The sequence below is a fragment of the Muscardinus avellanarius genome (assembly GCF_963383645.1).
Source record: "Muscardinus avellanarius genome assembly, chromosome: 4".
Taxonomy (NCBI): domain Eukaryota; kingdom Metazoa; phylum Chordata; class Mammalia; order Rodentia; family Gliridae; genus Muscardinus; species Muscardinus avellanarius.
The window spans coordinates 601,613-619,328 of NC_137789.1; the positions used below are offsets into that span (position 1 = coordinate 601,613).

The 17,716-nt window shown below is 52.0% G+C and overlaps 1 protein-coding gene across 3 annotated transcripts in view; it reads right to left on the reverse strand.

Annotated features, from left to right (window-relative positions):
• The window catches only part of MROH1 (maestro heat like repeat family member 1), a gene marked incomplete at its 3' end in the record, with an annotated part of 84,094 nt that overhangs the window by 19,294 nt on the left and 47,084 nt on the right, over positions 1–17,716 (reverse strand). The window contains exons 12-26 of one of the 3 annotated variants that reach the window (XM_080693628.1): positions 16,495–16,617; positions 7,062–7,166; positions 6,482–6,722; positions 6,316–6,356; positions 5,850–6,000; positions 5,525–5,577; positions 5,074–5,181; positions 4,611–4,730; positions 4,344–4,466; positions 1,962–2,108; positions 1,855–1,881; positions 870–992; positions 576–655; positions 315–423; positions 114–209 (exon numbers count right to left, since the gene is read on the reverse strand). In XM_080693628.1, coding sequence (XP_080549754.1) covers positions 114–209; positions 315–423; positions 576–655; positions 870–992; positions 1,855–1,881; positions 1,962–2,108; positions 4,344–4,466; positions 4,611–4,730; positions 5,074–5,181; positions 5,525–5,577; positions 5,850–6,000; positions 6,316–6,356; positions 6,482–6,722; positions 7,062–7,166; positions 16,495–16,617 — 1,647 coding nt within the window. Of the gene's footprint in view, positions 1–113; positions 210–314; positions 424–575; positions 656–869; positions 993–1,854; positions 1,882–1,961; positions 2,109–4,343; positions 4,467–4,610; positions 4,731–5,073; positions 5,182–5,524; positions 5,603–5,808; positions 6,001–6,315; positions 6,357–6,481; positions 6,723–7,061; positions 7,173–16,494; positions 16,618–17,716 lie in introns of all 3 variants that reach the window. The other 2 variants (XM_080693630.1, XM_080693629.1) reach the window with 2 other exon arrangements.

Consider the following 17,716-nt stretch of genomic DNA (forward strand, 5'->3'; position numbering starts at 1 on the left):
AACTATCCCTGAGGTGCCCGTGGGGAGAGGACCAGGAGACCAGGGGCTAGTAGCCAGGGGGGTGCCCTTCCTCCATCCCCTCATCCACAGGACAGCGCATGCTCACTGCACACCTCAACCATGATCTGAAGGCCCTGGGGAGTCATGTTCCGCTGCAGCAGGCTCGTCAGCAAATTCTCCAGGGCATGCATCGTGTCCAGATACAGGGACTGGAAGGACAGCCAGGCCACCGGCCCCACAGGTGACCCACCACCTACAGGCTTTCCAACTGCACCGAGAGGTGCATGCACATGGGGAGGGACGCGTGGAAGTACCTCCTGGCAGCCATTCTCCTCGGGCTCAGGTGGCAGCGCCATGACACTGTGTAGGCAGCCGTGGATCATGTCTGCCTGTGCCCGCTCCTCCAGCACTGGCTCCAAGGAGCTGAGTGTCAAGTTAAAGGCCCCAAGGAATGACTCAGCCAACCAGAAACAGCCAGGCCCGTGTGGCTAGCACAGCCACTGACACATCCAGAGAGCTCCAAGCTCCTGCTGCTCTCAGCACAGGCCCACAGCCACAGGGGCAGGGAAGGATACGCCAGGTAAGTGCAGGTGAGCATGGCTTTCTTCCGAATGGGTGCTCTCAGGGAGTCTGGGGGCTCCGCCTTGATGAACTCCTGGGTGAGATGGCCAGGGGACTAGGCCTCCTCCCTGCTCAACCTGCCCTTCACCTTAAGGGGTGTGCTGGGGCCCCAGGGGCACAGGGCTCTGTCCGTCCCCAGGCTGCATCCACAGACTCACCCCAGACCCCACCTGTCACCGGCCAGCAGGGCCTGTTCACCCACCTGCTGCCCAGGAACCCGCCTTGAGAGCGTGGGCCCCAGAGCTCACCATCATCTGTGCCACCAGCTCTGCTTTCTTGGAGAAGTAGAAGGAGCTGGCCTGCGCACTGCTGCAGATGGCCTGACTGACCATGCACAGACTCTGGACGAGGCACAGCTTCAGGGCTGGGTCCTAGGGGGACATCTGGCTGCAGGAGGCCACCAACACTCCCCCAGGGCTGCGCAGCCTCAAGGAGTGGGCATTCCTAGGGCCCACAGAGCTGAGCCACTGGTTTTCCCGTTGCAGCCAGAGCCAATGCCGCTCTGTGAGTCAAGAAGCCTCCAGCCAGCCCTCCTTGTCAAGGTCTTGGGCAGATGGCCTGCAGAACAGACCCTATGCAGTGTGGCCGGAGGCCCTGGCTGAGGGCCCATCCTGCCAGTGGGCTGCACAGGAGGCAGGAGGGACGCTGTTCTGGGACAGAGGGCCAGCCTCCCACATTGATGGGCTGTGGAAAAGCCAAGAACAGCCCCAGCAGCCAGCCCCAGAGGGCTCTGCTCTCTCAGAGTAGGTGTCCCTGCCCCGCAAAGATGGGTCCAGTTAGTGCACAGGTGCCGAGAGAGAGACAGGTTAGTGGGCCAGGGAGCTCCCACGCCATTCCATGGGCTATGGCTCAGCCTTCCCCAAGGTACTTGCTGGGGTCTAGAGAGGGGGAGCCCCAAGAGCATCGGGAGCAGAGCCAGAGGAGCCTTGAGGCTGTCCCTGGGCTGTGGGGACTGCAGCTACAAGCCGAACGGGCCAGCTGGCTCCTGGGTGTGTATGCCCAAAACCGGCTTGCTGCTTGGAGGTGGCAAAAAGTCAGCTCCTCCTTAAGCAGGAACACGGCTGCTGGAAAGGCAAGTGGGCAGCCGGGGCTGAAGCAGTATTCTAGCACATGCCCCACGGACCTGGCCAGGAAGCCCGAGAAGCTCTGGCTCTGCCCCACAGCCCGGCCCGCCCGGCCCGGTCCAGACGAGAGAGGGAAGCCCAGCCCACACGCAGTTCCTACACACTGTACCTTGGTCTCTACCTTTATCCCCAGAACCTGAACAACAAAAAGTGAAACTGATTAAGACACAAGACCCTGGAATCCTGTGGCTGGCACTCCCGACAGCTGGCGCCCACCTTGGTGCTGAAGCACTGGAGCATGCTGGGGAGGATGTCCGACTCCACCATGGCTAGCACCTTCTCTCCGGGAGCCCGCGCCGCCACATGCCCGTAGCACAGGACTAGTGCGCTCTTCACCTTCTCCACCTCTGGCTCACCCCGGTCCTGGGAGCAGAAGAGTCAGCAGGACGTCAGTCCCTGGCTCAGGCACTCTCTGCCACAGGAAATCCTGGGCTCAAGCTGCCTGTCTCCAACTCTTTAGGTCTTCTCAGAAGGCCAGAGCAAGCCAGCGACCAGAGGAGTAACTCAGAGCACCACCCAGCGATGGCAGCAGGAGAGGACAGCTGGCCAAGCAGGCCCAGAGGAGCCAAAAGGCAGAAGGAAAGGGCTGGCAATGGGACATGGTGGGAGGGCCAGCAGGTAGAAGTGGGCTGGGTGAGCTTGGCCATCAGATGGCATCAGGGTTGTAGGGCCCGTCCTGACCCTGGCAGCTAGACCACCATCTGTCCACCTCTATACACTTGGGCCAGCCCTGAAGTTCTGAACCTGGGGCAGTCGCCAGAGAAAGAAGGGACAATGCTAGATATGGAGAGAAAGCAGAGGCCCACCCTTTCCTTAACTCAGAGCACAGCAATGCCTCTGTCAAGAATGCAGCCTAGCTGTGCGTGGTGGTGCACGCTTGTAATCCCAGCGCTTGGGAGACTGAAACAGGAGGATCGTGGTTTGTGGACAACCTCAGCTACTTAGTGAGGCCCTTTGCAACTCAGTGAAACCCTGTTTCAAAATAAAGAACAAAAATTGGGCTTGGGGGTGTAGCTCTGAGGTAGAATGCCCCTAGGTTCCATTCCCAGTACCACATACAATAAAGAATGCAGCCTAAGCCAGGCGTGGTGGCGCATGCTTGTAACCCCAGCATTGGGGAGGCGGAGACCAGAGGATCGTGGCTCACGGCTAGCCTCAGCTATTTAGTGAGGCCCTCTGCAACTCAGTGAGACCCTGTTTCAAAATAACAAATAAAAAATAGGGCTAGGGCCGGGTGTGGTGGCGCACACTTGTAATCCCAGCATTTGGGAGGCTGAAACAGGAGAATCGCTGTTCGTGAACAGCCTTGACTACTTAGTGAGCCCCTTTGCTGCTCAGTGGGACTCTGTTTCAAAAAATAAAAAGACTAGCCAGGCATGGTGGTGCACGCTTGTAATCCCTGCACTTGGGAGGCAGAGACAGGAGGATTGTGCAGGTTCGAAGCCAGCCTTGCTGGCGTAAGAGACCCTGTTTCCAAATAAAAAAATGTAAAAATAGGTCTGGGAGTGTAGTCCAGAGGTAGAAGGGCTTCCATTCCCAGTACCACCAATAAATAAATAAATAAATAAACAAACAAACAAACAGACTAAAAAATAGGGTTGGGGTGTAGCTTGGAGGTACAATTCCCCTGGGTTCCATCCCCAGTACCACAAAAATAAATAAATAAATAAATAAGGGAGGGAGGGAGGGAGAGAAATACAGGAAGAAAGAAAAAAAAGAATGCTGCCTCAGCCAGGCGTGGCGGCACATGCCTGTAATCCCAGTACATGGAAGACTGAAACAGGAGGATCATAGGTTCACAGCTAGCCTCAGGTACTTAGGCCCTCTGCAAATTAGTAAGACCCTGTTTCAAAATTAAAAAATAAGTTAGGCATGGTGGCACACGCTTGTAATCCCAGCATTTGGGAGGCTAAGACTGGACGATCGCAGTTTGTGGACAGCCTCAGCTACTTAGTGAGGCCCTTCGCAACTCAGTGAGACCCTGTTTCAAAATAAAGAATAAAAATTTGGGCAGGGGGTGTAGCTCGGAGGTCAAATGCCTCTGGGTTCCATCCCAGACCTGCAAAAAATTAATTAAAAAATAAATAAAATGGGTAGGGCTGAGGGTTGTAACTTGGAGGCAGAATGACCCCAAGTTCCTTCCTCAGGACCACACACACACACACACACACACACACACACACACACACACACACACACACAAATGCAACCCCCCTCCAGCCAGCAGGGAGAAAAGGCTGGTGCAGGCAGGCCAGCCATACACGGGCAGCTGCCAGGCTCCCCACACCTGCCACCAGGAGGCCCTCAGTCACTCTGGCAGGAGGAGGCAGGCTCCCGCCTCCAGCTGGGTTTGCTTATGAGGGCCTCTTCTGTCCTCTCTGGTGGGAAGGGAGACCACACCCTGGGAAGGAAGTGGGGAAGAGGAAACCTGCTGCAGGAGAGGTGTGGGCTTCCTGCCTCCACTCTCTGCAAACCCCACCTCAAACTCGCCAAGGACAGGGCTGCCTTCAGAGGAGAGAAGCTCACCCTCTGCGACAACCTTGAAATGTAGGACAGCCGCACTCCTACCCTGACCTCCACCCTGGGCAGTCTCTCTACCTTAAAGATGCTGAAGATGCCACTGGATTTCCTGAGCACGTCTGATCTTACAAAGTCGTCCAGTTGGGCCAGAGTGTCCTCAAGGTGGGTGATGGCACAGATCCCAAAGCAGCAGGCAAGGCCCTGGGGAGGCACACAGGAGCGCTCGTGTCTGGACGGGAGCCTGCGCCATGTGCAGCGTGTGGGAGGAGCGCACACCCTACGTGCACACGCGCGGGCCTGCTGGCTGGTGCCTGAGAAGACAGGGTGGGCACACGGGGTCCCCACCTCACGCTCTGCCTCCTCCTGGTAGCGAGCTATTTCTAGCAGCTCTCGAAGATGCTTCCTCACCACCTCTGTACTCGAAGCAGCCCCCAAGGTGGTTCCTATGCACTTATACAGGAAGCTCTGAAAGGAAGCCAGAGAACATGGCTGTGCTTGACTCCCGAGTGCAGACAGCTGTACTACCATGGCACTGTGCTAGAGCGCCATCTTGTCAACTGCACGTGGGAGGGGTCCCATGAGGATGGAGGAGAGTCTTGGCTGTGTCTGTGCTGCAAAAGCCAAGTGTCGAGCGGCCCAGGTCCCAAAGACCCATGGCGGGGAGAGGGTTCCCAGTCCTTCTTTCCCTGGTTGCTCCAGGGCCTAGAGCCATGGGAGAAAGGCCCAGACCTCAAGGAACGCAGACTGAGGCACAGGAGCATGGGGCCCGAGGACCACACGAGGACCCCAGCTGGCTCCTCCGCAGCACCTTCTCCTGGGGTGCTCCGTTGTAACAGGGCAGCTGCTTCTGCATCTCCAGGCTCAGCTGGCAAATCCACGTGTTGTCAGAGACGACAGCCAGCGTGTCCCGCAGGAACTGCAGATGAGGCACCAATGAGAGGCTGGTAGTCACCACCTGACCGCTTCAGGGAACCTCCGGCATGGGCTACGAGTATTCACCAGTGAGCGCGAGCTCGGGCAGCGGACACAGCAAACCCCGGGCGGCCAGTCATGCAACAGCCGGGGTGCAGAGGGCCCTGGGCCAGCAGGGTGCTGGAGAAGGTTCCCTCTGCCAGGGCCAAGGGGTGCTGGCTGCCAGAGGGTAGGTGGCTACCATCCCCACCCCAGAGGCTGCCCTGCTCCTGAGCCCCACCTCCGGCCAGGTCCCCAGTGTCTGCCCCTGTGGCCCCACCCAGGCCACACTGCAGCTTCTCTCTCACCATCAGCAGCTTTTCCTCCCATTCCTTCAGCAACAGCGTCTCCTCTGTGTGCTCTAGAATGACCAGTGACACCAGGGCCTGAGCATGTGGTAGGGTGCCTGGCACACCCCCACCCACCCACCCCACCCACCGCCTCTGGAAGCTCCCAGGAAGATCAGGCAATAGCCAGCCCGGCCTCGGGCTGCGCCACTCCCTCTTGCTCCTAGGCAGCACCCATACTGTCTAGGCCCTATCTTGGACCACAGCCAAGATAATTTCTTCCAGTTACAAAGCCCTGATGCCACCTTCCAAGAGTGGGGCTGGAGGGCCACTCCCGCAACCTCACTGGCCTCACCATCCAGGTACTCCAGCAGTGCGGGGATGGTCGTCTCCCATCGCTGACCCAGCGCAGAGTGGATGTTGCCATGCAGAACCTTCAGGAGGCGCAGGGAAGCTGCCCCGCGCCCATCCCCCAGGTAGGGGTTGGAAGATACAACCTGAGGAAGGAGAGGCTGGAGTGGGCCTCAGCAGGAAGTGCCATCCATGCTCACACCTGTACCTGGAGGTACACTTGGCAGGTTCGCTCCTAAGTGCCCAATACAAGTGTGAGCGGGGAAAGCCCCAGGGCAACACCCCTGAGGGTGTTGAGTGCTGAGAAGGCAGCACTGGCTGCTCTGCAGGTGGGGAGACAGAGGAGGGCCCACACCTCCCTAGACCACTGTGCAGGGCACCAGGGCCAGGCAGGCACCCGATGAGCACCCTCCACTGAGGGTGAGTACCGTAGTCAGTTTCTTGGAAGGAACAAAGCTTACCAGCAGTCTGGTGGTCACAGCATAGGGAGAAGGGAGGTTGGCTGGATGAGAGACAGTAGAAACAGTCACCAGGTGGGCACAGGTTTGGGGACGTCATAGATTGGGGGGCAGGGTACATAGCAGAGGCAGGATCAGGCATGGGTGTGGGGTCATGTGCAGGGCCCACCTGGGGAAAGGATCGGCAGGGGTGGGCAGACCCAGGGCAGGGCAGGGTGAGGCTGGAGTCCCATGCAAGGACACACAGCAGGGCGGGCCTGCGCACCATGGGCGTCATACTGGACCAAGAAGGCATCTGCCCCCGCCTCCTGCCTCTTCAGGGCCAGATGCACGAGGCTCCTGCAGAGTGGGGTCAGGGCTGCGGTGAAGCGCACAGGGGTGAGGAACTCGAGCAGGTAGGGCCAGAGGACCTGGGGGGCAGAAGGCTCGGTGAGCACAGGAGGCCAGGTGCAGCCTCAGGGCAGCCAGCCCCCTGGAGAGGCCACTTCGCTGCACCTGTCCAAGGTGTTGGGCAAGTTTAGGGCAGGGCAGCCTTTGAGGAGCTCGGGTTTGGACACGCCATCTAGTGTCCATCTGTGCCCGAGAGGGCTTCTGAGTGCTACCCAGTTGCTGCCCCAGAGAGGCTGTGCTGGCCACCACGTGCTTCCTGTGTGGCCGGGGGGGGGGTGCTCAGTCAGCATGGGTCATGGCATGCACAGGGCCGCATGGCCTCAAGCTGGGGCAGCCTGCTGCCTGCTACGTGTACTCACGCTGCTCAGCCTGTCCACTGTGGTGCTGACCAGGTAGAGGGTGCGGATGCTGACTGCCCGCACACTGTCAGCTGCGGCCAGGTCCTCACCCTCTGGGCCCGGCTTCTCAGGCTGGGAGAAAAGGCAAAAGGCAGGAGCCCACATGAATGGCTGCGTGTGCTACAGGTCAGCAGTAGGACACACCTACAGGGAAGAAAGCTGGGCCGACCTGCTGGGGGACACTGCCTTAGCTGCTACTGGCGGGAAATGCACTGTGCTACAGGCACCCAGTGAGACGGCTTGCCTGGCTCAGCTCTCATCTGCTATAAGCTCTGTATGAAGACACTTGGTCTCTAACTGCAATACTGATGTGGGATGGCCTCTGAATGTTGATCAATGTGAAAGCTCCTGTGCTCTGCCCACAGAGGCCTGGTCAGGGGCAGTGCACAGACACCTGTTGTCCTGCTCTGTCCAGCAGTGAGGTAGGCTAGGAAAAATAAAAATAAGAGGTAGAAAGGAGACAAACTGGAAAGGAAGGAAAACTTCACAGTATAGAAAGCTGCACAAAGAGTAGTCAAACCTAAGGAGGCCAATAAAGAAACAAACCCAAACTATAGCCTCCTGTTCTGCTGCGTCAGAGAGGGCAAGCGACATCCCAAGAGTCCTGTCAAGAGTGCATCGCCCAAGCTGGCCGGGCGTGGTGGGCACGCTTGTAATCCCAGCATTGGGAGGCTGAGACCAGAGGATCGTGGTTCGTGCACAGCCTCAGCTACTTTGTGAGGCCCTTTGCAACTCAGTGAGACCCTGTTTCAAAAATAAAAGATTAAAAAATAGGGCCAGGGTGTAGCTTGGAGGTAGAATGCCTCTGGGTCCCATCCCAAGTACCACCAAAAAAAAAAAAAAAGTGCATCACCCAAGCCTAACTGCGAGGAGACACCAGCCAAAGCCGCCTGTGTCAACTCTCAGGAAGCACACAGGTCGACAGGCCATGCCAACAAGGCCTCACAACCACACAAGATGCAAGGCAGGGCTGTGGCTCAACCTGCATGAAGAGCAGCGACAGGGAAAGTGAGACAGCGCCCTATGTAACCAGAGATTGTGGATTAAGTACATTATGGCCTCAGTGTTGAGTTTTCTGATTTATACAATTATACTATAGTTGGGCAGAACGATGTCTTTATTCTTAGGAAATAAATACTAAGGTATTTTAGTTTTTAGGAATAAAGGAACAAATTGTCTCCCATTTTTTCTCCAATAATAGGAAAAATGTATACACGTGTGTGTGTGCAAAATATATACAGATCCAGCTGGGAATGGTGGCATACACCTCTAATCCCAGTACTTGGGAGGCTGAGACAGGGCGATAGCAGGTTTGTGGCCACCCTCAGCCATTTGTGTGGGAGCCTCAGCAATTTAGCGTGCAACAGATTTATAAGAAAATATTCACAACATGGGTGTGGTGGTGCTTGTCTGGAATCCCAGTACCTGGGAGGACAAAACAAGAGGATTCCAAGTCTGAGACCAACGTCAACAACATATTAAGACTCTGTTTTAACACATAAAAATAAACCAGGCATGGTTTATTTATTTTTATTTGGTACACACTTGTAATCCCAGCATTGGGAGGCTGAGATAGGAGGATTGCAGTTTGTGGACAGCCTCAGCTACTTAGTGAGGCCCTCTGCAACTCAGTGAGACCCTGTTTCAAAATAAAGAATAAAAATTTGAGCTGGGGGTCTGGCTCAGAAGTAGAATGCCCCTAGGTTCAATCCCCAGTACTAAAAACAAAAAAAACAGAGCTGAGAGTTGAGGAGAAGAACCACAAATCCAAGGCCAGCCCTGGCAACACAGCAAGATCCTTATCAAGTTAGTAAGACCCTGTTTTGAACTAAAAAATTGGACTAGTGGTCTCGCTCAGAGATAGAATGCCCCTCGGTTCAACCCCAGTACCAAAACTAAATCAATCAACCAACAGTGGCATGAGGATGCACACCTATAATTCCAGTATTTGGGAGGCTGAGACAACAGGTTCAAGGCCAGTTTCAACCTAGAGAGACCTGAGGAACTTAGAGACCCTGTTTCAAAATAAAAAATAAGCCGGGCGTGGTGGCGCACGCTTGCAATCCCCGCGCTTGGGAGGCGGAGACAGGAGGATCACACGGGTTCGAAGCCAGCCTCAGCTACTGAGTAAGGCTCTCAGCAACTTAGTGAGACCCTGTTTTCAAATAAAATATAAAAAAGGTCTGGGAGTGTAGCCCGGAGGTAGAAAGCCTCTGGGTTCCACCCCTAGTACCACCAAAAAAAAAAAAATAAAAAATAAAAAATAAAAAAGGCTACAGCTGTAGCTCAGAGGTAGAATGTCCCTGGATTCAATCTCCAGTACCAAAAGAAAAAAGAAAATATTTACAAGCCATAAATTTGATAAAGGACTTGTACCCAGAATATACAAACAGTTCTCAAAATTCTATAAGAAAACAAACCAATTTAAAAATGAAGAGCTGGAGCCATGTGTGGTGGTACACACTGTAATCTCAGAACTTGGGAGGCTAAGAGGAGGATCTCAGGTTCAAAGCCAGCCTTAGCTACTTAGTGAATCGCTCTACAACTCTGTGAGACCCTGTTTCAAAATAAAGAATAAAAATTAGGGCTGGGGATATAGCTTGAAAATAGAATGTCCCTGAGTTCAATCTGCACTACCGAAAAAAAAAAAAAAGAAAAAGAAAAGGATAGCTGGGCGTGATGGCCCACGCTTGTAATCCCAGTACTCGAGAGGCTGAGACAGGAGGATGACGGGTTCATGGACAGCCTCAGCTACTTAGTGAGGCCATCTGCAACTTAGTGAGACCCTGTTTCAAAATAAAGAATAAAAAATAGGGCTAGGGGTGTAGCTTGGAGGTAGAATGCCCCTGGGTTCCATCCCTAGTACTGCAAAAATAAATAAATAAAAATAAAACAGAGCTGAGAATGGTGGCACATGCCTGTAACTCCATTACTTCCAAGGCTGAGACAAGAGTATTGCAGGTTTAAGGCCAACCTCAGCAACTTAGAAAGACCCTGTTTCAAAATAAAAATAGAACCAGGTGTGATGGCACATGCCTGTAATCCTAGTATTTGGGAGTCGGAGACAGAAGGATCTCAGGTTTGAGGCCAGCCTCAGCAACTTAGCAAGACCCTGTTTCAAAATTAAAAAAAATAAAATAATAATAATAATAATTTTAGCCAGGCATGGTGGCACACAAGTAATTCCAGTACTTGGGAGGCTGAGACAGGAAGAGCGCAGGTTTGTAGACAACTTCGGCAACTTAATGAGGCCCTCTGCAACTTAGTGAGACCCTGTTTCAAAATAAGTAATATAAAATAAGGCTGAGGGTAGAGCCTGGAGATAGAATGTCCCTGGATTCAATCCCCAATACCAATAAATAGATCAATTAAACAGGGTTGGAATGTCCCTGGGTTCAATCCCTAGTACCCCCCCAAAGATACTTAGTATCCATAGTCCTTAATGAAATGCAAATTAAATGTACAGTGAGATTCCAATCTATTAGAACAGCTTAAAAAGTTACTGACTAGGATATGAGGCAGCCAAGCCTCCTCAGTATCTTCCCAAAGGAACCGAAGTCAGAATACTCTAGTGATACATGCATACTCATTTTTATCTAATTAATTCGGTTATTTATTTTGTGAAATGCTGGGGATTAAACCGGGGGCATTCTACTTCCAAACTGTATCCACAGGCCCATTTTATTTTTTATTTAGAAACAGGGTCTCACTAGGTTGCTGAGGCTAGCCTCAAACCCTCAATCTGGTCTCAGCTTCCCAAGCACCGGGATTAAAGGCGTGTACCACCATGCCCAGTTGCATACCCATGTTCAGAGCTGTACAATTCACAACAATCAAAGTATGAAACCAACCTAAACGTCCCATCAACAGACTAATGGATAACAGAAATGTGATACATACACACAATGGAATTTCACTCAGCCATAAAGAAGAACAAATGATGCCATTTGTGGAAAATGAAGGGAGCTAGAGAACATTCTGCCAAGTGAGAGCGGTCAGCCCCAGAAGGTCAAGGGCCATGTTCTCTCCCGTAAGCGGACTCTGGAACAAAAACAGGAAGCAGAAGGGAAATGGCAGAGGGGCTGGGGAAGAGGAAAAATGAGGACTGAGGAAGGACACATAAGAATAAGGTTACATTTGCCGGGCGTGGTGGCGCACGCTTGTAATCCCCACACTTGGGAGTCAGAGACAGGAGGATGGCACAGGTTCGAAGCCAGCCGCGCTGGCATGAGACTCTGTTTCCAAATAAAAAAGTATAAAAATAGGTCTAGGAATGTAGCTCCGAGGTAGAAGGGCTTCCAGGAACCCCAGTACCACCAAAAAGAAAAAAAAGTTGTTTGTTGGGCATGGTAAGTGCGCGCTTGTAATCCCCGCGCTGGGGAGGCAGAGACAGGAGGATCACGAAGGTTCGAGGCCAGCCTCGCTAGCTTAAGAGACCCTGTTTCCAAATAAAATATAAAATAGGTCTGGGAGTGTAGCCCGGAGGTAGAAGGCTTCCATCCCCAGTATCATAAAAAAAAAAAAAAGTTACATTTGTACTAGGCTTCATCACCGTCTCACTAACATGGGGCAGGAGGGACTCTGGTCATACAGAGGGGAAAACACAGAGTGATATGTGCAAGTATGTTTGTATCATTCTGAATCTCAATGTGATGTGTAAGTGCACTGTACCAACAAAAGGATAAAATAGCCAGGAGTGGTGGGCACGCTTGTAATCCTAGTACTTGGGAGGCTGAACCAGGAGGATCCCGGCGGGTGACCAGCCTCAGCTACTTAGTGAGGCCCCTTGCAACTCAGGGAGACCCTGTTTCAAAATAAAGAATTAAACCGGGCATGGTGGCGCACGCATGGCGCAGTGGCTACCACGCTAACGTGGATGTCCACAGACCCGAGAGAAATGCCACCTGTGTACGTTGATCTTTCCTTTCTTCTCTCCTAAAGAGTTGCCCGGCTGGGCATGGTGGCACATACTTGTAATCCCCGCACTTGGAAGGCGGAGACAGGAGGATCGCGCAGGTTTGAAGCCAGACGCACTGAATTAAGAGACCCTGTTTCCAAATTAAAAAAGTATAAATAGGTCTGGGAGTGTAACTTGGAGGTAGAAGGGTTTCCAGAAACCCCAGTACCACCAAAACAAAACAAAACAAAAACAAAAACAAAAAATAAAATTAAAAAAACAAGCAAGTAAAATTAAAAAAAATTTTTTTGCAGTACTGGGGATAGAACCCAGGGGCATTCTAACTCCAAGCTATACCCCCAGCCCTATTTTTATTCTTTATTTTGAAACAGGGTCTCACTGAGTTGCAGAGGGCCTAAGTAGCTGAGGCTGGTTGCAAACCCACGATTCTCCTGTGTCAGCCTCCCAAAAGCTGGGATTACAAGCGTGCACCACCACGCCCAACCTAAATTAAATAGTTCTTTATAAAATATTCAGATTGGGCCAGGAAGTGGTCAGTGGTTGAGCGCTGGCCTAGCATGTGTGAGGTCCGATAGTCTATCCCCAGCAATGGGAAGGAAGGAAGGGAGGGAGGCAGGCAGGCAGGCAGGCTAACAACCCTGAGTATTGACAAGGCACAGAGCAATAGGAATCCGATGCTCTGCTTATCGGTGGGACACAGTGACATGGACACAGTGACACTGTCTCTTTGGAAACAATTCCTAAGTTTTTTATAAAGTTAAATACACATTTTACACACAGGCGTAGGATGCACGCCTGCCTATTCTAATACTCTCAAGAAGTTGGGACAAGAAGATCGTAGGTTCGCAGCTAGCCTCAGCAACTTAGTGAGACCCTGTTTCAAGATAAAAAATAAAGCCAGGCATGGTGGTGCACAACTGTGCTTGGGAGGCTGAGAGAGGAGGATCATAGGCTCAAAACCAGTCTCAGAAATTTAGCAAGACTCTGACTCTAAATGAAAAATAAAACAGACTGGAGGTATACCTTTGTGGTAGAGCACCTTTAGTTCAATCCTCAGTAACACACACACACACACACACACACACACACACACACACACACACACACTACATGTTACCTTTCATCGAATTTGAAATACTGACACATAATTTCAGAATATGTAGTAGAATTTATTTTAATTCTACCTCTGAGCAAAACCCCCAGCCCTATTTTTTATTCTTTATTTTGAAACAGGGTCTCACTGAGTTGCAAAGGGCTTCACTAAGAAGATGAGGATGGCTTTGAACCTGCACAATCCTCCTGTCTCAGCCTCCCAAATACTGGGATTAAAAGCATGTGCTACCAGCATAAAGAAATCAAACAACAACAAATGCTGGCGAGGATGTGGGGAAAGAGGAACTCTTTTACACTGTTGGTGGGAGTGCAAACTAGTTCAGCCACTATGGAGATCTGTGTGGAGATTCCTAAGAAAAGTGGGAATAGATCCACCATATGATCCAGCTATACCACTCCTGGGTATCTTTCCAAAAGGGTTGAATTCAGAGAAATACAGCAACATATGCATACCTATGTTCATAGCAGCACAATTTGTAATAGCCAAAATATGGATCCAACCCAGATCACCATCAACAGATGAATGGATAGCAAAACTGTGGGAAATACACACAATGGAATTCTATTCAGCCATAAAGAAGAACAAAATTTTATCATTTGCAAGAAGATGGAAAGCCCTGGAAAGCATCATGTTAAGTGAGATCAGCCAAGCACAGAAGGAGAAGATACACATGTTTCCTCTAATATGCCCAAACTAGAAAACACAAAGGATACCAGTAGGACCCCAGATATTAGAGGGGAAATACTAGCTAAGTTTTAATGGAAAGATAGGAGAGGAGAAAGGCCGATCTTGATTAAGGAGCATCTTCACCTGAACATGTGTAAAATTATGAATAAGACATGGTTAACCTGGCCAACCATTGGTGGGGGGGGGGGAGAAAACGGGGGCGGGGGGAGAGGGCACCAAATATAGTGTAAATGTATACTATTTATGTTCAATAAAAAAAATTGTTAAAAAAAAAAAAAAAAAAAAAAAAAAAAAAAAAAAAAAGCATGTGCTACCAAAAGGCTGGGTATGGTGGCGCACGCTTGTAATCCCAGCATTCAGGAGGCTGAGACGGAAGGATCGCAGTTCATGGACAGCCTCAGCTACTTAGTGAGACCCTCCACAACTTAGTGAGACCCTGTATCAAAATAAAAAAATAAGAGCAGGGGGTGTGGCTCAGAGGTTGAATGTCCCTGGGTTCCATCCCCAGACCCACACACACAAAAAGAATTAAAAGGCCGGGCGTGGTGATGCATGCTTGTAATCGCAGCATCGGGGAGGAGGAGACTAGAGGATCGTGGTTTGCAGACAGCCTCAGCTACTTAGCGATGCCCTTTGCAACTCAGTGAGACCCTGCTTCAAAAAACTGAAAAGGAAGCCAGATGTGGTGGTGCACGCTTGTAATCCCAGCATGTGGGAGGCTGAGACCTGGAGGATCGTGGTTCGCGGACAGCCTCAGCTATTTAGTGAGGTCCTCTGCAACTCAGTGAGACCTGGTTTCAAAATAAAGAATAGAAAATAGGGCAAGGGGTGTAGCTCGGAGGTAGAATGCCCCTGGGTTCCATCCCCAGACCCACAAAAAAAAAAAAAAAAAAAAAGTATTGTTCTTTCCACAGAAGTCTATTCCAGTTTACTAATGTTAAAAAAACAATCCTCAAGCTGGGTGTGGTGGTACATACCTAGAATCCCAGTATTTGGGAAGCTGAGAGAGAAGGATCGCAGGTTTGAGACAACCCTCAGCAAGGAGTGAGACTGTCATCAACCTACCAAGACCCTGTTCCAAAATAAAAATCAACAGGGCCAGGGGTGAAGCCACAGAGGTAGCATGTCCTTGGATTCAATCCCTCGTGAGTCCCCTCCACACACACTCAAAAACCCTCAAATTCCAAAACGATGGGACTAAACTAAAACAGGCCTGCCCTCTCCAGTTCATATCCAATGACCCACAGAGCTGCTGTGAAGAGGCCAAGGTCAAAACGAGTGGAACTGCTTCCAGCTGTCAGGAATGGTGGCGCAGGCCTATAATCTCAATGCGTGGGAAGGTGAGACAAGAGGATTACAGGTTCGAGGATAGCTTCAGCAAGTGGTGAGACTCTCATCCTAGTAAAACCCTGTTTCTAAATAAATATTTAAAAAATGGGCTGGGGGTATAGCTCAGAGGTAGAACACCCCTGGGTTCAATCCCTAGTACCAAAAAAAAAAAAAAAAAAAAAACCCACAAAAAGCAAAAAACACCCCAGCCAGTCTGATGGTGGCCCCACCTTCCAGGCCCGTGAGCATGGCTTCCTCCTAAGGTCCACTCTACATCAAATGCAGGGACATGGCACGTCCACTTTCTTGCTGACGGCTAGGGTTCAAGATAAATGAAGGTGTCCTAGTCGCAGCCTGGCAGGTACCGTGGCAGCAGTCACTAGTGTTAAGTAGAAGGCTCATGTCTCTGTTCTAGGTGACCTAGAGACAAGCTGGGCCACACTAACTCCAGCCCAGATCTGGAGGGCCCCAGGCACTGACACGCTCACTGGAGGCTCGCAGCAGCTCAGCACAGCCAAGCAGCGTGTCTACCTGCAGCTTGTTGTTGTTTTTGCAGTACTAGGGATGGAACCCAGGGGCATTCTATCTTCAAGAGACACCCCCAGCCCTATTTTTTATTCTTTATTTTGAAACAGGGTCTCACTGGGTTGCAAAGGGCCTCACTAAGTAGCTGAGGCTGTCCGTGAACTGCGATCCTCCTGTCTCAGCCTCCCGAATGCTGGGATTACAAGCGTGCACCATTGGTGCAGTGCTAGGGGTCAAGCCCAAGGCCCTGAATGTGCCAGGCAAATACACCACCTCTCAGCTCCATTTCCTGTTCCACCCACGGTTTATTTTTACCACATGCTACCTTTCAGTTTTTCATGAAGAAACCAGCATTTGTAGCCGGGCGTGGTGGCGCACACTTGTAATCCCAGCATTCGGGAGGCAGAGACAGGAGGATCGTGGTTCGCAGATAGCCTCAGCTACTTAGTGAGGCCCTCTGCAACTTAGTGAGACCCTGTTTCAAAATAAAGAATAAAAAAATAGGGCAGGGTGTGTAGCTCGGAGGTCAAATGCCCCTGGGTTCCATCCCCAGACCCGCAAAAAAAAAAATAAATAAAAGAAATCAACATTTGTTTAGTAGCTTTTTAAACAGAAAAGTCCCAAAGAGAACCAAGTCTGTTTTCTGCCTCTGCTTCTGAATCACAGAAGAAGCCAAGAGGAAGGTGCAGACACGAACTCAGAAAGCAGGGGTGAGCACAGACCGAGGTCACACAGCCACCCCTGCCGGGCCAGTGCTGACGGGGAGGGGCAACACAGGCCAGCACCTGCAGCTGGGCCGGGGAGCCCGGGGAGGGGCCTACCTCCTGCTCCGGGGCCAGTGCACACTGCTGCACGATGTACTCGATCATCGCTTCGCCTCCAGGCTGCTCCAGGTAGCCATGATGGGCCATGGCGCTGATCACCTGCACTACAGCCCGTTTCACCTGCCCAGATCAAACAGGTCAGGGCGGCCACAGAGACTGCCATGTCAGACCAGCCAGCAGATGAGAGCCTTAGTCCTTCCCCCACACCTGTGCTGCACACACCTGCACCCTGCGACTGTACCCGCACCTGCACTGGCACCTGGGCCCATACCCGCAGCCACACCTGTACCCACAACCACCTGTGCTTACGCACACACCTGCACCAACAGAACACCGACTGTGTACCTGTATGTGACCCACACCTTCACCCGTACCCACAACTATACTGGTACCAGCATCTGCACATCCACTCCAACATGCCCAAACTCACCCCTTCCTCAGCTGGCCACGTCTTCCACCTGAGACACTGGCCTCTGCCCTTTGCACTGCCACCCCCTCAGGAGCCTCCTCCCCTATCCTGAGAATGCCTCTGTTCCTTGGGATCTCAGGCCAGTTGCTGAGATCCCAGCCTCCTCACGCTGCCCAGCTCATGTCACACCAACCCATGTGTAAGCTTGGTGCGGCTATCTACAGGATTGGGGTGGGCTGGCCTGGCAGCTGACCATCCACTTGGCACTGCAGGCCACCGCCTGGGCCTGTGGCCAGCTGCTAGACCTAGCGGGGGTCAGGGAGAACATCTGAACATAAGGAAGGCTTGTAGGCTATGGAGAGGATCTTGCAGATGGGACTTGGCACCCATGTCAGAAGCCACGGGGGGTTCACAGTGAGTGACACGGGAGGTCCCAAGGAATGGGTGGCCCTGTGGATAGCCCTGCCATGACAGCTGATTCTGGATGGCCGGGAAGGACTTGCCTTCCTAGAGAGGATCATAGCCTCTGGCCTCAGCTCCTGAGAGGTCATCTAAATGCCCTTGGGATGTCCTGCCTGATAAGAATGTCCACTAACCTGGGCTACAGGCCATCCCGCACTGTCTTACAAGGTGGTTCAGAGGATTTGGGGTAGGGTGCAGCCTTGTGGGTAGCCAAGCAGGTCTGCAGGACACTGGCGCTGAGGAATGCCTGCTTGGCAATGCCCACGCATGTTGTCACACATCGCTGCCAGGGGTTAACGCTGTCCACAGAGCCCCAGGAAGACAACTGAAGCTGCAGATCAGGGCCTC